This window comes from Scomber japonicus, chromosome 7, assembly GCF_027409825.1.
Source record: "Scomber japonicus isolate fScoJap1 chromosome 7, fScoJap1.pri, whole genome shotgun sequence".
Taxonomy (NCBI): Eukaryota; Metazoa; Chordata; class Actinopteri; order Scombriformes; family Scombridae; genus Scomber; species Scomber japonicus.
This window is the reverse complement of record NC_070584.1, coordinates 35,623,320-35,645,399: the sequence shown is the minus strand read 5'-3', so window position 1 is coordinate 35,645,399 and position 22,080 is coordinate 35,623,320. Positions and strand designations below refer to the sequence as shown.

Sequence of the window (22,080 nt, the reverse complement as noted above, 5' to 3'; positions counted from 1 at the left end):
TAATACACACTGTAACACACACACACACACACACACAATAACACACACACACACACAATAATACACACACAAACACACACACACACTTCTACTGATTCTTGTCTCTAAATAATCTAAACTCATAACTGAAGGACACAAAGCGGCTGTTTCCTGCTGCGACTCTGACACGCTGCTTTATATACAGCCCACTACACACACACACACACACACACACACACACACACACACACACACACACACACACACACACACGCAGCTTTACATACAGCCGACTACACTCTGACAGATGTTTTACTGACAGACAGTCACATGGCCACCAGTCTGTAGAGGCTGGTGTGAAGCTGAGTCAGTGTTAGAGCTCCACCTGCTGGACACTCAGCAGAACTGCACCAAACCTTTACAATCAGCTGCTGATCAGGAATAAGATCAATATGAACAGATCCCAGAATGCTGACGGAGCTCAGACTGGTCATGTGATCAAATTGATATTAATACAAAAGTAAACCTTGAAGCTTGTATGGAGACAGGAAACTGTCATGAAGAGAAACTGAAAGAATAAACTCTGAAAGCTGATGTGAAGCTTTGGAACTAAGTTTATCATTAGATGTTTATCATGTTTTAAAATATTCAAATCTCTGAAAACATTTTTTTTAAATTCAAAACCTGAAAAAAAAAAAAAAAAAAAAGATTCCCCCACCCCCCCCTTTTTTTTGGAACAAATAAATGATTTTTTTTTTCGAAAATCCTCCCTAAATAAAAATCTATTTTAGATGTGTGTGTTTTTTTGGGAACAAATAAATTCATTTATTTTTTTAAATGAAGAAAACAATTCCTCCCTAAAAAAAACCAACAACATATATTTGGGTCAAAATTTTTCTAAAACCAGAAAAATAATTTTTGTAGGGATGATTGGAACAAACGAATTAAGGTCCTACAGGTGTGTGTCCTACAGGTGTGTGTAGTACAGGTGTGTAGTACAGGTGTGTATAGTACAGGTGTGTGTGTCCTACAGGTGTGTGTAGTACAGGTGTGTGTGTCCTACAGGTGTGTGTAGTACAGGTGTGTGTGTAGTACAGGTGTGTGTGTCCTACAGGTGTGTGTAGTACAGGTGTGTGTGTCCTACAGGTGTGTGTAGTACAGGTGTGTGTGTAGTACAGGTGTGTGTGTAGTACAGGTGTGTAGTACAGGTGTGTGTAGTACAGGTGTGTGTGTAGTACAGGTGTGTAGTACAGGTGTGTGTAGTACAGGTGTGTGTCTCATACAGGTGTGTAGTACAGGTGTGTGTAGTACAGGTGTGTGTCTCATACAGGTGTGTAGTACAGGTGTGTGTAGTACAGGTGTGTGTGTGTAGTACAGGTGTGTGTCCTACAGGTGTGTGTCGTACAGGTGTGTGTGTAGTACAGGTGTGTGTAGTACAGGTGTGTGTGTGTCCTACAGGTGTGTGTGTAGTACAGGTGTGTGTGTAGTACAGGTGTGTGTAGTACAGGTGTGTGTAGTACAGGTGTGTGTGTAGTACAGGTGTGTAGTACAGGTGTGTAGTACAGGTGTGTAGTACAGGTGTGTGTGTGTAGTACAGGTGTGTGTGTCCTACAGGTGTGTAGTACGTGTGTGTGTGTCCTACAGGTGTGTAGTACAGGTGTGTGTAGTACAGGTGTGTAGTACAGGTGTGTGTCCTACCTGCACAGACTCCATACCAGAGCCAGGTTGTCTTTTCCTCCGGACACAAAGTGGCTGCTGTCGTCTGTGAACTTCAGACAGGTGACGTCCTGATAGTGGCGGCTGAGGACGGACAGCAGCTTACCTGTGGACACCTGGCCAATCAGAGAGCAGAGAGAGAGAGATCAGATACACCTGGCCAATCAGAGAGCAGAGAGAGAGATCAGATACACCTGACCAATCAGAGAGCAGTGTGTAGAACCATAGAAGAAGAAGCGTCTCACCTCCCACAGGTAAACCGCCTCCGACACACCTGCAGCCAGGAAGAGTCCATCAGGTGATGCAGTCAGACATGTGACCACACCTGGACACACCAGCTTCTGCTGCAGCTGATCCTGGACGACAAACAGGAAGTAAACAGGAAGTCACCTTCATGTTAAAACTGTTCCATTAAAAAACAGGAAGAAGATTTTTACATTCAGTCACTAAATAAAAGTGTTAAATTAATAATCAGTCAATAATTTTATGTTTCAAAAGTTAAAGTTACTTTTTTTATTTTGCATTTTGACTAGAGGATCATAACAGATCTCAATATTAATTAGGACGTTAGCCGCCCTTAGCAACCGTAGGGCCTTAGCCGCCCTTAGCAACCGTAGGACCTTAGCTGGACTTAGCAACCGTAGGGCCTTAGCCGCCCTTAGCAACCGTAGGGCCTTAGCCGCCCTTAGCAACCGCAGGGCCTTAGCTGCCCTTTGCAACCCTAGGACCTTAGCTGCCCTTAGCAACAGTAGGGCCTTAGCTGCCCTCAACAACCGTAGGGCCTTAGCTGTCCTTAGCAACCGTAGGGCCTTAGTAGCAACCGTAGGACCTTAGCTGCCCTTAGCAACCCTAGGACCTTAGCTGCCCTTAGCAACAGTAGGGCCTTAGCTGCCCTCAACAACCGTAGGGCATTAGCTGTCCTTAGCAACCGTAGGGCCTTAGTAGCAACCGTAGGACCTTAGCTGCCCTTAGCAACCCTGGGGCCTTAGCTGCCCTTAGCAACCCTGGGGCCTTAGCTGCCCTTAGCAACCTTTATTTATAGGCCTACATGTACTGATGATAATCAATGAGACATAGGGTTTCATTTAAAGAGAGATCGGTCCTGGACAACAGAACATTACAGTACAACACTGAGATACAGATATATAATTACATTTTTTTTAATTTATGAAATGTGTAAAACTTCCATTTTGTGATATGTTGTCAAGGTAAAATATAATAAACTCCAACGACAGTTAAAGATTAATATATTTTTGCTGACAACCAAAACAATACTTCAATCCAAGTCCTTCCTCTGATGGAAAGGTTCAAGTTCTTCTTTGCATACTTTAGGGTGGTGCCCTTAAAACTCTGGTTTACAATAACTTCATGACACAATTACAGCTTATATTTATATTTTTATTTATTTAATTATTTCACACACACATCACAACACACATAAACACACATTACTAAACTAAAAACTAAACAATCAAAGGAAACTTAACATTATGAATAAAATCAAAGGAAACTTAACATTACTAAACTAAATCAAATCAACTCTAAACTAAAACTACTTCCTGAAGCACAGAACTTGTCCAACGTTGGCGAGGACGCGTCTGACCACGCTCCTCCTCTTCGGTAGAAGATGATGCGTGATCGACGCGGCGACGCATTTCTGGATGGTCCGATCTTCCATCCTGAACAATACTAGCATGTTCTCAGCTTTGCCCCATATTTTTCGTAGTTTGCGATAAATTAGCTTATCCACGTTCTTCAGATGTTCCGTGGTAATTATAAAATCGTCGTTTTCGAACTCGGCCCAAATGTACTCGAAGACTCCGTCAGACATATCCTGGTTCCAGTCGAGGTTCGGTATCTTTGAGTCTTTGATTACGCGACTCATCAACTTATCTACGATTATCCTTAGCGACATCTTATACTTCAGTTTATCGAAGTCTTGCCTCTCACTCCTTTTTGAGCTCCCCCCACTAACCTGATGCCCACTTAATACCCGCCCCTCCCTTTCCTGATCCTCACGCAACACCTTCTCCTCATTTTCCCGCTCCTCCCTTTCCCTCTCTTCTCTTTCCCGCCTCTCCCGCAACACCTTCTCCTCACTTTTCCTCTCCTCCTGTTCCCTCTCTTCTCTTTCCCTCTCTTCCCTTACCCTCTCTTCCCTTTTCCTCTCCTCCCGTTCCCTCTCCTCTTTTTCCCGCAACACTTTCTCCTCACTTTTCCTCTCCTCCTGTTCCCTCTCTTCTCTTTCTTTCTCCTCTATTTCTCTTTCCTCCCTTTCCCTTGCCTCCCTTTCCTTCTCCCCACTCCTCACCCTCTCTTCACTCTTTTCTTGTTCCTCCCTCTTTATTGTCTCTTCACTCCTTAGTGGAAAGTCTTCCACAGTGACTCCACATAAATGTTTTTTTGTGGCTTCGTTGCTCACAATAGCATTAACAACCTCGTCCGTATCATCGTCGATCCGAATCTTGTTCCACCACCTCATGAGGCTGAGGAAGCCTCGCACCCGGCCGCATACGTCTGTGTAAATGGTTTTCTCTTTTTCTAATTTCTTGTCAGACATGATGCTGACATGACCGTAGATCAGGTCGCTAAGATCTTTGGAGAATGATACCTTCTCCTCCTCCGTGGTGGACAGTGTCCTGGAAAGCTCTGTGCCGCTCATAATGGACTTCTCCAGGAATGTATCGACGTCAAAAATGAGCACCTGGGTATCAACTCTTGATAACTTGGGGTTTTGGTATTTGGCCCTCAACTGGGCCACGATTCGGTGAATTGAAGACCTGGCTAGCGTCTTCGACAGGAACTCCCTGATTTTTGCTTTGGCTCTGTTCAGGTTGATACTGCGCTCTGTCTCGTCTGTGTCCGACCCCTTAATACTACGGACTTCTTCCTCCATCAGTCCAGCCACATACGAACCGATGACTTTGATTTTTAATGAGGACTGAATTAGTTCGAATTCCTCATTATTGACCTCGTCTAAAAGAGGTTCCATTATTTCTGATGCCTGACTTGTTATTACAGCTTGGACGACTTTCTCCAAGCTTTCAGGTTTGTCTTTTGGTCCCGACAGATATCTATCTAAATCATCCATAATGTCGTCCCACTCGTCTTTAACTGCTCTGGACTTGTGGCATATGGGGATTATGTTTTTTCCTTTATTCAAACATTCTTTGAACAATTCAGTCACATAATGAATCATGTGATTTAGTCTGCGAGGTGGAGTTTCACGTTGAGGTTCATTAGCGTCCTTTTCTGTGCTGACGCTCTCCATCACTTCCTTTGCCATTAGCTTGGCAAGATTTTCTGAACTGGTGCTGGGGGTTCCCTCAGGAACCCCCAGAGCCTGCTGGAAAACTTGCATAATTGTTTTTTCCATGGCAACATTTTCCTGTTTAATATCTTGAAGTTTAATTAATGTTTGATAGGTTGTAGAAATCGCTGACAATAGTTCAGCGAGCAGTTCTGCAATCAACATCTTTGTGGCAGTGTTGGGTGTACCTGCTTTAATCTGGTCCCATTGTTTTTCTGTTAAGCTTTTAAAGAAGGATGTGATCACCCTACAAACTTTCTCCACGTCTACGTTCATCGTGATTTGTGTGCTTTCCATTGCTATTTTATAGGATGGTTTGATTCCTTGGTAGTAGGATTAATTTGCTTTGAGTTTTGAGAGCTGTGCTCGGCTTTGTCTTCACGTACTGGTTTGTGAAAATAGGTTGACTTCATGTGGACGGGCAGTCCTATTTCAATACTCTGTTAATATCAAGGCTTTGATCTTGGACTAGATTAAAGGATCAAAGTGAAGTCAAAGTGTGACATCACCATCCTTATGACATCATACATCTAAGGAATGGAATCCAGAACTGTTGCTAGATTTTCATTTGAGTCACTAAAGTCAAAGTTTCTAAGCACAACAAACGCATCAAACTAGTGAAAAATATGTATAAAAATACTAATCTGATAAAGATATGACAGTTTGCAGGCTGTTGATTTGCACTCACAGTAACGTAACACTGTAGTTAGCATAAAATATAGTGAACGTAAACGATAGAAATATATTAAAATGAATAAAAGAAACATACGAGCATACCATGTTTGTGTACATGTTTTAATAAATCTTCATATATTACCGTGATCTGAAGTCGGCTGATCAACAGGACTTTTCAGGTTTAAAGACCAACGTTCTAGAACCACAACGTTCTAGAACCACAACGTTCTAGAACCGAGACGTTCTAGAACCGAGACGTTCTAGAACCACAACAGCCAAGTGTCTCTTTACATGGTGTAAATATCACAGACTGTATAAAAGAAGCGGACGTAACATCCGTGACGTCACCCATTGGTTTGTGGACTGCTGCTTGGAAGCCAATAGTTTCGAATCTAGGCACAAAAAACATTATCATCCGCCAACATCTTATCAAAAATGTTTAAAAAAAGAGAAAATTAAATAAATAAATAAAACTCGATTCTCATATTTATTTAATTTTCTTTTAAAAATCACCAGAAAAAAATGGCGGTTAATATATCAATCGAAAACCAAACAGTGCAGCAGGTGCCTAGCAACAGTTGCTATGAAACATTCTGGATTCCATTTTTTAGATGTATGATGTCATAAGGACGGTGATGTCACACTTTGATCCTTTAATCTAGTCCAAGATCAAAAGTGAGTAAGGCCCTACGGTTGCTAAGGGCAGCTGAGGCCCTACGGTTGCTAAGGGCAGCTAAGGCCCTACAGTCCATTGCTATTGACAGCTAAGGCCATACAGTTGCTGAGGGCAGCTAAGGTCCTATGGTTGCTAAGGTCAGCTAAGGCCCTACGGTTGCTAAGGTCAGCTAAGGCCCTACGGTTGCTAAGGGCAGCTAAGGCCCTACAGTCCATTGCTATTGACAGCTAAGACCATACAGTTGCTGAGGGCAGCTAAGGTCCTATGGTTGCTAAGGTCAGCTAAGGCCCTACGGTTGCTAAGGGCAGCTAAGGCCCTACGGTCCATTGCTGTTGACAGCTAAGGCCATACAGTTGCTGAGGGCAGCTAAGGCCCTACAGTCCACAAACCAATGGGTGACGTCACAGATGTTACGTCCACTTCTTATATACAGTCTGTGATATTAACACCATGTAAAGAGACACTTGGCTGTTGTGGTTCTAGAACGTCGCGGTTCTAGAACGTTGGTCTTTAAACCTGAAAAGTCCTGTTGATCAGCCGACTTCAGATCACAGTAATATATGAAGATTTATTAAAACATGTACACAAACGTGGTATGCTTGTTTCTTTTATTCATTTTAATACATTTCTATCGTTCACGTTCACTATATTTTATGCTAACTACAGCGTTACGTTACTGTAAGTACAAATCAACAGTCTGCAAACTGTCATATTTTTATCAGATTAGTATTTTTATACATATTTTTCACTAGTTTGATGGGTTTGTTGTGCTTAGAAATTTTGACTTTAGTGACTCAAATGAAAATCTAGCAACAGTTCCTTAGATGTATGATGTCATAAGGACGGTGATGTCACACTTTTACTTCACTTTGATCCTTTAATCTAGTCCAAGATCAAAGCCTTGATCACAGGGAACTGTGGTTCGAGTTTATTATATTTTACCTTGACAAAATATCACAAAATGGAAGTTTTACACATTTCATAAATAAAAAAAAAATGTAATTATATATCTGTAACTCAGTGTTGTACTGTAATGTTCTGTTGTCCAGGACCGATCTCTCTTGAAACCCCATGTCTCATTGATTGTCATCATTACATGTAGGCCTATAAATCAAGGTTGCTAAGGACAGCTAAGGGTTGCTAAGGTGCAACAGGTGCCTAGCAACAGTTGCTATGAAATGTTCTGGATTCCATTCCTTAGATGTATGATGTCATCAAGACGGTGATGTCACACTTTGACTTCACTTTGATCCTTTAATCTAGTCAAAGATCAAAGCCTTGATATTAACAGAGTATTGAAATAGGACTGCCCGTCCACATGAAGTCAACCTATTTTCACAAACCAGTACGTGAAGACAAAGCCGAGCACAGCTCTCAAAACTCAAAGCAAATTAATCCTACTACCAAGGAATCAAACCATCCTATAAAATAGCAATGGAAAGCACACAAATCACGATGAACGTAGACGTGGAGAAAGTTTGCAGGGTGATCACATCCTTCTTTAAAAGCTTAACAGAAAAACAATGGGACCAGATTAAGTCAGGTACACCCAACACTGCCACAAAGATGTTGATTGCAGAACTGCTCGCTGAACTATTGTCAGCGATTACAAATACTTTTAACGCATTAATGCAATTTAATGATATTACACAGGAAAATGTTGCCATGGAAAAAACAATTATGCAAATTTTCCAGCAGGCTCTGGGGGTTCCTGAGGGAACCCCCAGCACCAGTTCAGAAAATCTTGCCAAGCTAATGGCAAAGGAAGTGATGGAGAGCATTAACACAGAAAAGGACGCTAATGAACCTCAACGTGAAACTCCACCTCGCAGACTAAATCACATGATTCACTATGTGACAGAATTGTTCAAAGAATGTTTGAATAAAGGCAAAAACATAATCCCCATATGCCACAAGTCCAGAGCAGTTAAAGACGAGTGGGACGACATTATGGATGATTTAGATAGATATCTGTCGGGACCAAAAGACAAACCTGAAAGCTTGGAGAAAGTTGTCCAAGCTGTAATAACAAGCCAGGCATCAGAAATAATGGAACCTCTTTTAGACGAGGTCAATAATGAGGAATTCGAACTAATTCAGTCCTCATTAAAAATCAAAGTCATCGGTTCGTATGTGGCTGGACTGATGGAGGAAGAAGTCCGTAGTATTAAGGGGTCGGACACAGACGAGACAGAGCGCAGTATCAACCTGAACAGAGCCAAAGCAAAAATCAGGGAGTTCCTGTCAAAGACGCTAGCCAGGTCTTCAATTCACCGAATCGTGGCCCAGCTGAGGGCCAAATACCAAAACCCCAAGTTATCAAGAGTTGATACCCAGGTGCTCATTTTTGACGTCGATACATTCCTGGAGAAGTCCATTATGAGCGGCACAGAGCTTTCCAGGACACTGTCCACCACGGAGGAGGAGAAGGTATCATTCTCCAAAGATCTAAGCGACCTGATCTACGGTCATGTTAGCATCATGTCCGACAAGAAATTAGAAAAAGAGAGAAACATTTATACAGACGTATGCGGCCGGGTGCGAGGCTTCCTCAGCCTCATGAGGTGGTGGAACAAGATTCGGATCGACGATGATACGGACGAGGTTGTTAATGCTATTGTGAGCAACGAAGCCACAAAAAAACATTTATGTGGAGTCACTGTGGAAGACTTCCCAATGAGGAGTGAAGAGACAATAAAGAGGGAGGAACAAGAAAAGAGTGAAGAGAGGGTGAGGAGTGGGGAGAAGGAGGCGAGGGAAAGGGAGGAAAGAGAAAGAGAGGAGAAAGAAAGGGAAGAGAGGGAACAGGAGGAGAAGGTGTTGCGGGAGGGGCGGGAAAAAGAGGAGAGGGAAAGAGAGGAGAGGGAAAGAGAAGAGAGGGAAAGAGAAGAGAGGAAAAGGGAAGAGAGGGAAAGGGAGCGGCGGGAAAGTGAGGAGAAGGTGTTGAGGGAGGGGCGGGAAAAAGAGGAGAGGGAACGGGAGGAGAGGAAAAGGGAAGAGAGGGAAAGGGAAGAGAGGGAACGTGAGGAGAGGAAAAGTGAGGAGAAGGTGTTGAGGGAGGAGAGAGAAAGAGAAGAGAGGGAAAGAGAAGAGAGGGAAAGGGAGGGGCGGGAAAATGAGGAGAAGGTGTTGAGTGAGGATCAGGAAAGGGAGGGGCGGGTATTAAGTGGGCATCAGGTTAGTGGGGGGAGTTTAAAAAGGAGTGAGAGGCAAGACTTCGATAAACTGAAGTATAAAATGTCGCTAAGGATAATCGTAGATAAGTTGATGAGTCGTGTAATCAAAGACTCAAAGATACCGAACCTGGACTGGAACCAGGAAATGGCTGACGGAGTCTTCCAGTTTATTTGGGCCGAGTTCGAACACGACGATTTTATAATTACCGCGGAACATCTGAAGAACGTGGATAAGCTAATTTATCGGAAACTGCGAAAAATATGGGGTAAAGCTGAGAACATGCTAGTATTGTTCAGGATGGAAGATCGGACCATCCAGAAATGTGTCGCCGCGTCGATCACGCATCATCTTCTACCGAAGAGGAGGAACGTGGTCAGACGCGTCCTCGCCAACGTTGGACAAGTTCTGTGCTTCAGGAAGTAGTTTTAGTTTAGAGTTGATTTTATTTAGTTCAGTAATGTTAAGTTTCCTTTGATTTTATTTATAATGTTAAGTTTCCTTTGATTTTATTAGTAATGTTAAGTTTCCTTTGATTTTATTCATAATGTTAAGTTTCCTTTGATTGTTTAGTTTTTAGTTTAGTAATGTGTGTTTATGTGTGTTGTGATGTATGTGTCTGAAATAATTAAATAAATAAATAAAAATATAAATATAAGCTGTAATTGTGTCATGAAGTTATTGCAAACCAGAGTTTTAAGGGCACCACCCTAAAGTATGCAAAGAAGAACTTGAACCTTTCCATCAGAGGAAGGACTTGGATTGAAGTATTGTTTTGGTTGTCAGCAAAAATATATTAATCTTTAACTGTCGTTGGAGTTTATTATATTTTACCTTGACAACATATCACAAAATGGAAGTTTTACACATTTCATAAATAAAAAGAAAATGTAATGATATATCTGTATCTCAGTGTTGTACTGTAATGTTCTGTTGTCCAGGACCGATCTCTCTTTAAAATGAAACCCTATGTCTCATTGATTATCATCAGTACATGTAGGCCTATAAATAAAGGTTAACAAAGTATATTTATAATATATTTTCATTATTCAACAAAGGCCATTTCGGTAAAGACATTAAATATATGATAATAGAATAGAAATAATATTCATAAGAAGTATTTTATCCCAAGTGCAATTCATATTTTAAACACTTCAACATGCACACAGGAACCAATATGCACTTATATTTTATACTTTGGTATTTTATGTATTTTAATAATGATTTTAATAAGTTTGTGGACTCTATACATCTTATGTCATTTCTGTCTACTGTATGTCTTTTATTGGTGAGTCAAAGACAATTGTCCACCATGACGGACAATAAAGTTTTATTCTGTTCTCTCCTTCATGGGCAAGACGTTTGGAACTTTTGGACTTGGTCAGGTTTGCTCAGTTTACACGTCAAATGGTGTAACCCTCGTAAAACACTGATAATTCATAAAAGTCAGCTCCTATCACACAATATCACGTCCTATTTTACCTAAGACATGGAAATATAACATAGCAATAATCTCTATTGCTCTATAGTCTATTTTATATAGTTAACTTATTCACTGACCTACATTTTATAGTAATTACAAGTTATATAGTATTATACAGTTAAGTAGTGATATTCAGCTTCAGTAGCGTCATGTTTTTGTTGAATCTGCCTCTCTCTCTCTTCAGGTCTGTTACATGAGAAACATCTGAGTGACTTAAAATCAACGTTGTTTAACATTAGCTGATGAAACGCGCAGCACCGCAGCATTTTACACATTATGCCGTTAATATCAGCTGTTTAGTTGGAGCAGTTCATTTACTCTGAGCCGGTTAGCCTGAAGCTTGTTACTATAGTAACGTCACAGTTACCTGTCTGAGGATTAACGTTGTTAATGGTGACATCACATGGCGCTGTTTGATGTATGTTTTAACCAGCGGTCTGTGTTTGTTTCCTTAACCTTAATATCACCGTTAGCTTGTCTGTGTTTCCTTAAACTAAATATTACCGTTAGCTTGTCTGTGTTTCTTTAACCTTAATATCACCGTTAGCTTGTCTGTGTTTCCTTAAACTAAATATTACCGTTAGCTTGTCTGTGTTTCTTTAACCTTAATATCACCATTAGCTTGTCTGTGTTTGTTTCTTTAAACTTAATATCACCGTTAGCTTGTCTGTTTGTTTCCTTAAACTTAATATCACCGTTAGCTTGTCTGTGTTTCCTTTAACTTAATATCACAGTTAGCTTGTCTGTGTTTGTTTCCTTAAACTTAATATCACCGTTAGCTTGTCTGTGTTTGTTTCCTTAAACTTAATATCGCCGTTAGCTTGTCTGTGTTTCCTTTAAACTTAATATCACCGTTAGCTTGTCTGTGTTTCCTTAAGCTTAATATCACCGTTAGCTTGTCTGTGTTTCCTTTAAACTTAATATCACCGTTAGCTTGTCTGTGTTTCCTTAAACTTAACATCACCGTTAGCTTGTCTGTGTTTGTTTCCTTAAACTTAATATCACCGTTAGCTTGTCAGTGTTTCCTTAAACTTAATATCACTGTTAGCTTGTCTGTGTTTCCTTAAACTTAATATCACTGTTAGCTTGTCTGTGTTTCCTTAAACTTAATATCACCGTTAGCTTGTCTGTGTTTCCTTAAACGTAATATCACCGTTAGCTTGTCTGTGTGCGTTTCCTTTAACTTAATATCACCGTTAGCTTGTCTGTGTTATGCTAGCGGGAGGTACAGAGAGCTACAGGTGTGTTCAGGGTCGCAGTCAGACAGTCGGACACAGCGGTTCCGACCCGCTGCAGACGAAAAATAATGTAAACCAACATTTAGAAACTCTAATCTTAATCTTGCTCATGTCAGTTAATCGTGGTGTTCACTGTTGCCATGACAGCAAAGGTTTCATATCTTTAAGGATGATTTGAACCCAAACCATGATCTTTACATAGTGCTAATCCAGTAAACTAGACATTAACCACAGCTTAGTCACACCTTCAAACATCTTTATTTTACCTCCTTAAAGATACTCATGAACTAAACAATCATTGTTCATCAAGGCTGGAGATAATCCTTCATTAATCCTAATCCAAGTTAAAAATTCAATTAATCCTGATTTTGATTTTTGCCATAATCGCCCAGCTCTACCTGAGTATATCTGAGTATTATAGGCATAGGATGATAACTGTGTTCACCGCGATATGAAGAAGTCACGATAACTGAAACCACCAAATGTTCTGTCATACCGTTAATGAAGGTACGAGACATTTCACCTCACACTGTCATTACAGATTCATCTATCTATCATCTATCTAAATTAACATGTCTTACTTTAGTCTTCTTCCTTTAGAAACATTTAGAGCTGGAACCGTAATACCGCAATACTGTGAAACCGTTACAGACATCACACCGCCAGAATCTCTTACCGGTGTTTCGGTTTATCTGGTGACCGTGTTAACTGGTGACTTTAACGTAGGTGTTCTTCTTCTTAAAGCCTTTAGTTGTAGTTTAATCCCTTAAATACTCATCTGTTTATAATAAACTCAGGCTAAACATTCATAGAAGTTAAATTATATTCACCTCTACAAACATAGGCTATCTCCTAATGAGAGAAAGTCACCAGGTAACACGGTCACCGGTTGAACCGTAACACCGGCCCATAGTCTGAGTATACCTGGGTATATCTGAGTATATTTAGGTTTATCTTTGTGTATCTGCATCTTCTAGCTGGCGGCCGACTGACCGTTACCATGGTAACCAGCTCTGGGTTCACGTGTAACCATGCAGGTGTGTGTTTGATGTGTTGACCGGTACCTTCCTCTGGATCTCCCACACGTTGATGAAGTTCTTCCCCAGCTGGGCGGACAGCATGTACTCCCCGTTGAGCACGCAGAGCGAGCGCGCGCCGCTGTTCCCGCCTCGGTAGGAGAGCAGGCTCGAGCCGCTGTGCGGGTCGAACACGGTGCTGTTCCACAGCTGGGAGCCGGAGTCACTGCTCACTATCACCTGCAGAGGAGCCGCCATGTTGGCTCCATGCACACAAACAGGATGCACGCGGGAAGACCGGGCTGTAGTGTCTGTTGCGTGACGTCATGTCCGGCACGGAGGGAACTATGGGAAACGTAGTCCCGGAACTGGAGACAAAGAATCTGTGTTTTTGTTTCAGATTGTTTGGTTTTATAAATATATTTTATATGAAAGAAGAAACATTTACCTAAATAATATATAAGAACACGTTGGCTGTAAATAAAAGAATAGTTTAAAGGTTTAAAAAGTAAGAAATGAAAGAATAACATAAAGCTTTAAATCAAACTAATTCAGAATGAATCCGTTTGATAGTAAAATATAGTATGAAACCATTTTATTAAATAACATTTACAGGAGCTTAAAAATAAAGTTTAAGAGACTTTAAGATCTAAAGTCTGAGTTTCATAGTTGAAGTTTAAAGTTTAATAATAATAAATAAGAATAGAGAAAAGTGTTATTGTCATTATACAGGTATAAAAGGAAATTAGACTTTATTTAAATTGAAGTTAAAATCACAAACATGTAGAATAAAAGTTAGTGGAAGCATTAAATAACATTTTAACATAAATTAAATATTAAAGGATAAATGAATAAATAATTAAAGGGTCAATAAAAGAAAAGGTTCAGAATCCACAAACTGACTAATTACGTCTTTAAATTTCACACTAACACACCCAGCTGTTAATGTGTGTGTGTGTGTGTGTGTGTGTGTGTGTGTGTCTCCTCTGTGTGTGTGTGTGTGTTAGTTAGTGTGTGTGTTCCTCTGTGTGTGTTAGTGTGTGTGTGTCTCTGTGTGTGTGTGTGTGTGTGTGTGTGTGTGTGTGTGTGTGTGTGTTTCTCTCTATGTTAGTGTGTGTATGTGTGTGTGTGTGTGTGTGTGTCTCCTGCTGCTCCAGTCTGCAGGTTTTCCTCTCTTCATCATTAACATGTGATGATGATCTGCAGCTCTGAATACACACACCTTCATCATCATCATCATCATCATCACTTCATCATCTTTAATGAAGTGTCGACGCCATGACGACCGTCACTCAGCGTCTCCTGGAGCTCAAACCACAAACACGTTAAACATTATTCAGACTTTAACTTTAACTCATGAACACTGAGACTCTAACCCTGACAGTAACTGAGTACATTTACTTCCAGGTAAATCAGAGGAAGTTTGTCTTGTTTCCTGTCTGTCTGATTTATTTATGAATCAAAAAAGTCACATTTAAGCACAATACAAACCTTTTACCTCTCAGTTTAACATAGTTCTAGTTTAGTTTGGCAGCAGAGAAAGAGGATGATTTACACAACTCTGAAGCCTAATCTCATATATTTGGTGATTTCTGTTTCACATTTTCCAGATTCATTCTTTTATCTCCTTTAAATCACGACTTCAGTCTCAATAACATTTTCCTCTTATCTTCTGTTTTCTAATATTTATAAATGTTTCAGTAAACAGCTTCTGTAGATATATTATATTGTGTTTATCTCAGTATGAACTGGTTCAAAGTTTAGTTTTACACTTTATAAAACACCTTTACATATACTTCATACCTTGTTTCTATAAGAGCTGAAATGTGTCTGAGTTACATTAAACTGACATTTATCAGCTATCATGTGATTATTTTTAACTGCTGATCAGCTGATGAGAAATTTCAAAATAAAAGAACAAAACAAACATCTTCAGCTTCATTTTTATATCTGAGGATTAATTTTACACTTTAATGAATAAATAAGATATAAATATATATTATATATAATAATATAAGTTTAACTTTAAGCCTTAAAAGTTATTTAAACTTTCAGAATTCAAACAACTTCTAATCTAAAAAAAGTGAAAAATGCTTTAAAATGTATTTTAAACTCTTTTAAACTCTTTTAAACTTTTATATTTGATCTCACAAACACTTTAATTTATATTTTATACATAAAATCATTTAAATTTTAATCTGTTTTTAGTCTTTAATCAGCTGAGTTTCAGTCACGTGATTATTTTACTTTTTAAACTTTTAATAAATCAGGAAGTGATCCGATCATCAATCAAACTACTGGCACTTAATTAACGACCCTTTAAAACGTGATGACGTCATGTGATGTGACGTCATGTGATCAGCGGTTAAGTCTCATCAGGATCAATGATCAGCTCTTCTCAGCTGTGATTGGCTGCTAACGGACTCATCAGGCTGATTAACAGCTGATCAGTCACGTGATTAATAACCAATCAGCAGCTTTAATGAGTCTCATTCATTCCCATTAAACCTGATCAGGGGTCAGCTGACACTCACGTGATCAATAAACATCATTAAACATCATTAAACATCATTATCATTGATTATAGTTCATTAGTTTGATTAAAGAGAATTAAACTAATGAATGAGAATAAACTCCTTTAACTAACATGAAGGGTTAAATATCATGACTTTAATTAAGATGTTAATATATATTTAAAGTAAAGCAGCAGAAATGTTAAATATTAAGAGTAAAGTCTCCATTATTTAATTCACCAGACTTAAATTAAATAAATATAATAAAAATAAAATAAAATTATAAAATATCTAAAGAACAAACACATGGAAGTTCAAAGCTATAGGAATAAAGGATAAATTAATATAAATGTAAGTTATCCTGGATTATAATAAATAAATAATAATAACTCGTGCTGCAGTAACCGGAAGTGACCAGCAGGTGGCGCCACAGCCTCATGAGACAGTTTGTTATGTTTAGTTTGTCTCAGTTTAACTTCCTGAATCACTCTGAACCAAAACATCAGACATCAGCTGATCACACTAAAGAAGATTTAAATATTAAAACAAGCTGCAAATTAAAATGTTTCATCTTAAAAATAAATAAAAACCTTCATAAAATCATTTCAGTTTATTCATCAGTCACAGTTTGTCCTCATAAAGACTTTATCTAAAGATTTAAACTCATATAAATATCTAAAGGTTTAGTTTTATACCTTAAATACAAACATCTGAAACATTAAATCTCTTTAAACATTAATTATATGATCTTAATTTCTCTTTATTCACATTTAAAGTTTATTTAATCTGAACTTTAACCTGAAAAACTTCCTTAAACTTTCATTTCAGAGTTTAAATATTTCTTTAAAACTTCTTTTAAAACTTGTTATTGTAATGTTTTGTAGTTTATTTGTTAAATGTGATTTTATTTATTAATAAAACATAAAAACAAACTGCAGTTTAAACTCAGTCCTTCATAGAAACTTAATAAAGACTCATAGAAGCATCTAAACCTTCATCATCTCATCATGAGCCCTGAAACTCCCTAAAGACCCGCAGCAACCCCCCCCCCCCCCTCCCCGCCTCGTGCACCCCCCCCTCCCGCGTGCATGCGCCTGTGCTCAGGAACCGGTTGCACAGAGAGTCCCGGGTCTGTTGCCCAAACATGTCCTGCAGGTTTCACCGCTGCAGCGGCGCCGCGCGGCCGGCAGGGGGCGACTCATACCTGCTCACTCTGCACACTGCGCGCGTGTGTGTGTGTGTGTGTGTGTGTGTGTGTGTGTGTGTGCGTGCGCGTGAAGCATGCATGCAGCAGAATCAGTGACTGACTGCAGACATGAACGAGACGCTTCTAAGTTTGATTATTGATGATTGATCAGCGTGTCTGCACGAGCTCAGCTGTGACATGAATAACACATAGACATGTTTATTAAATCCATTATTATAGATTATATATTATATATTATATATTATATTATCAATTATACATATATAACTTTTCTTTTCTTTTTTTTTAACTCTCTTCTTTCATAAGTTAAAGTTACACAATGCAGCTCGTGCTCTGTGGCACGCGGGAAAGTCACCTGCTTTAACTTCCCTGCAAGAAACTGTTTAACAGAAACAGACCCTGAGTGTGTGTGTGTGTGTGTGTGTGTGTGTGTGTGTGTGTGTATGTGTGTGTGTGTGTGTGTGTGTGTGTGTGTGTGTGTGTTACTGTGTGTGTGTGTGTGTGTGTGTGTGTGTGTGTGTGTGTGTGTGTGTGTCTGTCTGTGTGTATGTGTGTTACTGTGTGTGTGTGTGTGTGTGTGTGTGTGTGCGTGTGTGTGTGTGTGTGTGTGTGTGTGTGTGTGTGTGTGTGTGTGTGTGTGTGTGTGTATGTGTGTATGTGTGTGTGTGTGTGTGTGTTTCAGGTGAACTCTCCCAGCAGCTCCTGGGAATGGGGAGGAGGTGCTGGAAATTCCTCCAGCTCCCAGTAAACAAACTGGGAGAGTGTGAGGAGGAGGGAGGAGGGAGGAGGGAGGAGGAGGGAGGGGGGGGGCAGCGGGGGATTCTCCGAAACTCCCCACGTGGGATCACCGGCGTCTGCTGCGCGCTCAGCCAATGGGCGCAGAGTCCGGGGGATCTATTGACAGCTGCGGCCCAATCAGAGCGCGCGCCGCCGGGCTCGGTCACGCCCCCTGCGGAGGAGAGAATAAAAGCGCGTGACTCTGTCCTCTCAGCACAGATCAGCCTGCACGCTCTCACTCACTGCACGCGCTCCTCTCTCGGCTCTCTGCTGCACCGGGACCGGATCTCTGTACCGAGCTGGATTACCGTGTGTCTCTGACTGGATCTTTACTCTTTACCGGGACTTTAACGGGACTCTGCCGCTCTGCCGCTCCTCTGCCGCTCCTGTGCCGCTCAGCTGTGGATCTTATTTCTTGTCCTGATCTAGTGGATTATAACTTTACTGACTTCTACATCATGACTCTGGAGGAAGTGATCGGATCAAACAGCACCGACAAGAAGTACGTTTCCTCTCTCTGCTGCACGAGCGCCTCATAGATACCACATATAATATCATATAATAGGCTTACGTCATAATATAATATAGTATAGTATGATATAATGTGATATAGTATGATGTAATGTCTTTATTGTTTAAATAGTAATAGTAAGGATATTGATGTGTCTCGTGCAGAAGCAATAATTAATATATACTGAATGCTGCACGAGCGCCTCATCCCAGATACTAGCTATAATATAATAGGCCTACGTCATCATATAATATAGTATGATATAATATGTTTAAATAGTAATAGTAAAGATCTGCTTCTTTAAACCTGCAGAAATAATAATGAATAATTAATAAATGTAGTTTAATGCATTTAACCTGTAGACTCTTTATACATCTGTGTTATAGATTATTATAGATTATAGGTTATATGTTATATCCTGAGTCTTGTTTCGTGCTGGCCCGGTCACGTTTCTAACCGTGCGTGTGCTTGTGTGTGTGCGTGTGTGTGCGCGTGCAGGATGGAGACGGTGAGTCAGGCTCTGGAGGAGCTGCTGGTCGCTGCTCACAAACAGGACTGTGTCACTGTGGGAGTCTACGAGTCCGCCAAGCTCATGAATGTGTAAGTACCTCATCTTCACTCTGCTGCTATTAATAACATGGTGATGATGATGATGATGATGATGGTGATGATGATGAAGATGAGCTGGGTGATATCGTGATGTGATATAAGAGTCTGATTTTAAAGGTGCATGACAGTAAAATGATGTAATTGAGCAGCTTAAGTAAAGGAGGGAGAGAAGTAGGAAGGAAGGAAGTAAAGGAGGGAGGAAGGAAGGAAAGGAGGGAGGAAGGAAGGGAGGGAAGGAGAGAAGGAAAGGAGGGAGGAAGGAAAGGAAGGAAGGAGGGAAGGAAAGGAGGAAGGAAGGAAGGAAAGGAAGGAGGAAGGAAGGAGGGAAGGAAGGAAAGAAGAAGGAAAAAGGGAGGAAAGGAGGAAGGGAGGAAGGGAGGAAGGAGGGAAGGAAAGGAGGAAGAAAGGAAGGAAGAAGGGAGGAAGGAGGGAAGGAAAGGAAAGGAGGGAAGGAAGAAGGGAGGAATCGCCCAGCTCTGTATGATGATGATGATGATGGTGATGAGGATGAAGATGACACTAACCCCCCCCCCCCCCCTCTCTCTCCCCCCTGCAGAGACCCAGACTCGGTGGTTCTGTGTGTTCTGGCCACCGATGAGGAAGATGAAGGTGACATCGCTCTTCAGATCCATTTCACTCTTCTTCAGGCGTTCTGCTGCGACAACGACATCAACATCCTGCGCGTGTCCGGCCTGCGCCGCCTCGCCCAGCTGCTCGACGACGACGTCGCCGACGGCAACGGCAACGAGCCCCGCGACCTGCACTGCATCCTGGTCACCGTAAGTCCCACTTCCTGTCTCTGGCTGTGATGTCATCATGATGTCATAATCCCGCTGTTCTCTGTGTATCTGTGATGTCATCATGATGTAATCTGTGATGTCACTAACGGTTAAACGCTCTCCTGTTGCAGAACCCCCCCGTGCAGCCGCTGCAGTGCCAGGCCCTGCAGGACGTGGGCAGCTTCTGTGAGGAGAGCCGCTGCAGGAACCAGTGGGTTCCGTGTCTGGAGCTGACGGCCCGCTGAGCAGAACCCTGCAGAACCCTGCAGAACCCTGCAGAACCCTGTCAGACCGCTGCGGAGCGGAGAGAAGAAGAAGTGGAATCAGTCCGAACAGCCGCCTCGTTCAGGAGGAGTAACGCTGTTTGAGTGAAGAGGGGACCGGAAGGAACCGGCCGGAACCGTACGGAACCCAACAGAACCGTACGGAACCCAACGGAACCTTAAGGAACCTTAAGGAACCGGGCAGAACCAGAACCGATCGGCCTCTCAAGCCTGATGTGATTGGTTAGCGGGTGCGCGAGCTGCCGGTGTGGCGGTTAGCGGAGGCACGAAGGACGGCCCTGCAGAGATTTTGGGGGGCGGGATGTCATGTGACTGACTGCTGTCCTGTGATTGGCTGCTGTCATGTGACTGGCTGCTGTCATGTGATTGGCTCCTGTCATGTGACTGGCTGCTGTCCTGTGATTGGCTCCTGTCATGTGACTGGCTGCTGTCCTGTGATTGGCTGCAGCTGCAGGTGAAGCAGCTGTTAGCTCACCTGTCTGCACACGAACTGAACTGAACTGAACATGAACAGAGCTACAGAGCAGTGATGTCATATCCTGCCGTGATGTCATATCCTGTTGTTGTATTGAAGCATGAAGTCTCACACTGAGCCGATTATTTAAGAGTTTAATATAAAACTGATCACATGTTTATTGATCTGACGAATAAATTATTGATGATAAGTTATTGATTTCTGAGTAGTTCATCCAGGAGGTGTGTGTGTGTGTGTGTGTGTGTGTGTGTGTGTGTGTGTGTGTGTGTGTGTGTGTGTGTGTTAATGAGGCTCTGATTCATCATCTGATCCATTAAATGTGTGAAAGTCTAAAAACCTCATAGAGCAGAACGTGTGGGGTTTGGTTTGTTCTTTTATTTCACTTTAATGAGATGAAATGAATCATAAAGACAGAAACTGATCAAAGCTGCTAATTAACCTTCAGTCAATTCTGCTTCACACACACACACACACAGGCACACACCATTCCTCCTGTTCATACTGAGCATTAGATCCTTCATCATGTTTACAGGAAGTGATGGAGGACTAAACCCACAGTCCTCCTTCTGTGGAAACATGGATTATAAAGTTGATGTGAAGCTAATATGAAGGAAGGAAGGAAGGAAGGAAGGGAGGAGAGGAAGGAAGGAAGGAAGGAAGGGAGGAAACATGGATTATAAAGTTGATGTGAAGCTAATATGAAGGAAGGAAGGAAACACTAAGAGGGAATCTGATGTCAGAGTAAAGAGAGTAAAAACCTCTTCGTGTGTCGGTGGATCTTCACGCCGCCTCCGTTTCCATGGCGACGGCCGGAGTGTGTGTTCTCATCGTGTAGTAGTTGAACCTTCAGTCGTGTTGCTGCTTTGCTTTTAGCTGCAGGCAGAGAATCAGAGAGTCTAAAGACAGCAATGCATCAAATAAATAGATTATTAAATAGTTTAGAGACATTGTGCAGGAATATTATATTAACTGTAGGTCAACACTCACTTCCTAAAGAGAAGAAGAACATCCTGCTTTAGTGTCTTCGGCTAGCAGTTTCCCTCTGCTCCCAGTCTTTATGCTAAGCTAGGTCAGGCTAGCAGTTTCCCTCTGCTCCCAGTCTTTATGCTAAGCTAGGTCAGGCTAGCAGTTTCCCTCTGCTCCCAGTCTTTATGCTAAGCTAGGTCAGGCTAGCAGTTTCCCTCTGCTCCCTGTTTTTATGCTAAGCTAGGTCAGGCTAGCAGTTTCCCTCTGCTCCCATTCTTTATGCTAAGCTAGGTCAGGCTAGCAGTTTCCCTCTGCTTCCAGTCTTTATGCTAAGCTAGGTCAGGCTAGCAGTTTCCCTCTGCTTCCAGTCTTTATGCTAAGCTAGGTCAGGCTAGCAGTTTCCCTCTGCTCCCAGTCTTTATGCTAAGCTAGGTCAGGCTAGCAGTTTCCCTCTGCTCCCAGTCTTTATGCTAAGCTAAACTAAACTAGGTGGGATCATCGCTATGTTCCCCGGGACCTATGTAGGGCTGGGCGATATGGCCTAAAATCAATATCACGATATATTGAGCAGTTCACCTCGATAACGATAAATGGACGATAACTACCACCAGAGCGATAGATATAACATATGTTATGTCTAACCCTTGGAGTCAAAAGACCAAAAGATGAATTTTTCAGAGTTATTTTTCAAC

At 41.4% G+C, this 22,080-nt stretch overlaps 2 protein-coding genes across 2 annotated transcripts in view; one reads left to right on the top strand and one right to left on the bottom strand.

The window, feature by feature from the left end:
- wdr18 (WD repeat domain 18) overlaps positions 1 to 13,529 on the bottom strand; it is a 57,028-nt gene extending 43,499 nt beyond the window's left edge. Inside the window, exons 1-3 of the mRNA XM_053322700.1 lie at positions 13,316 to 13,529; positions 1,941 to 2,051; positions 1,678 to 1,811 (exon numbers count right to left, since the gene is read on the bottom strand). Coding sequence (XP_053178675.1) covers positions 1,678 to 1,811; positions 1,941 to 2,051; positions 13,316 to 13,525 — 455 coding nt within the window. The 5' untranslated portion in view covers positions 13,526 to 13,529. The remainder of the gene's footprint in view (positions 1 to 1,677; positions 1,812 to 1,940; positions 2,052 to 13,315) is intronic.
- Positions 13,530 to 18,009: 4,480 nt separating this feature from the next.
- Positions 18,010 to 20,608, top strand: LOC128362076 (growth arrest and DNA damage-inducible protein GADD45 beta-like). The gene is made up of 4 exons (XM_053322720.1): positions 18,010 to 18,266; positions 18,774 to 18,875; positions 19,441 to 19,663; positions 19,795 to 20,608. The coding sequence occupies exons 1-4, from the start codon at positions 18,223 to 18,225 to the stop codon at positions 19,906 to 19,908; spliced, it is 483 nt and encodes a 160-aa protein (XP_053178695.1). The 5' UTR covers positions 18,010 to 18,222; the 3' UTR covers positions 19,909 to 20,608.
- The last annotated feature ends 1,472 nt before the right edge of the window (positions 20,609 to 22,080 follow it).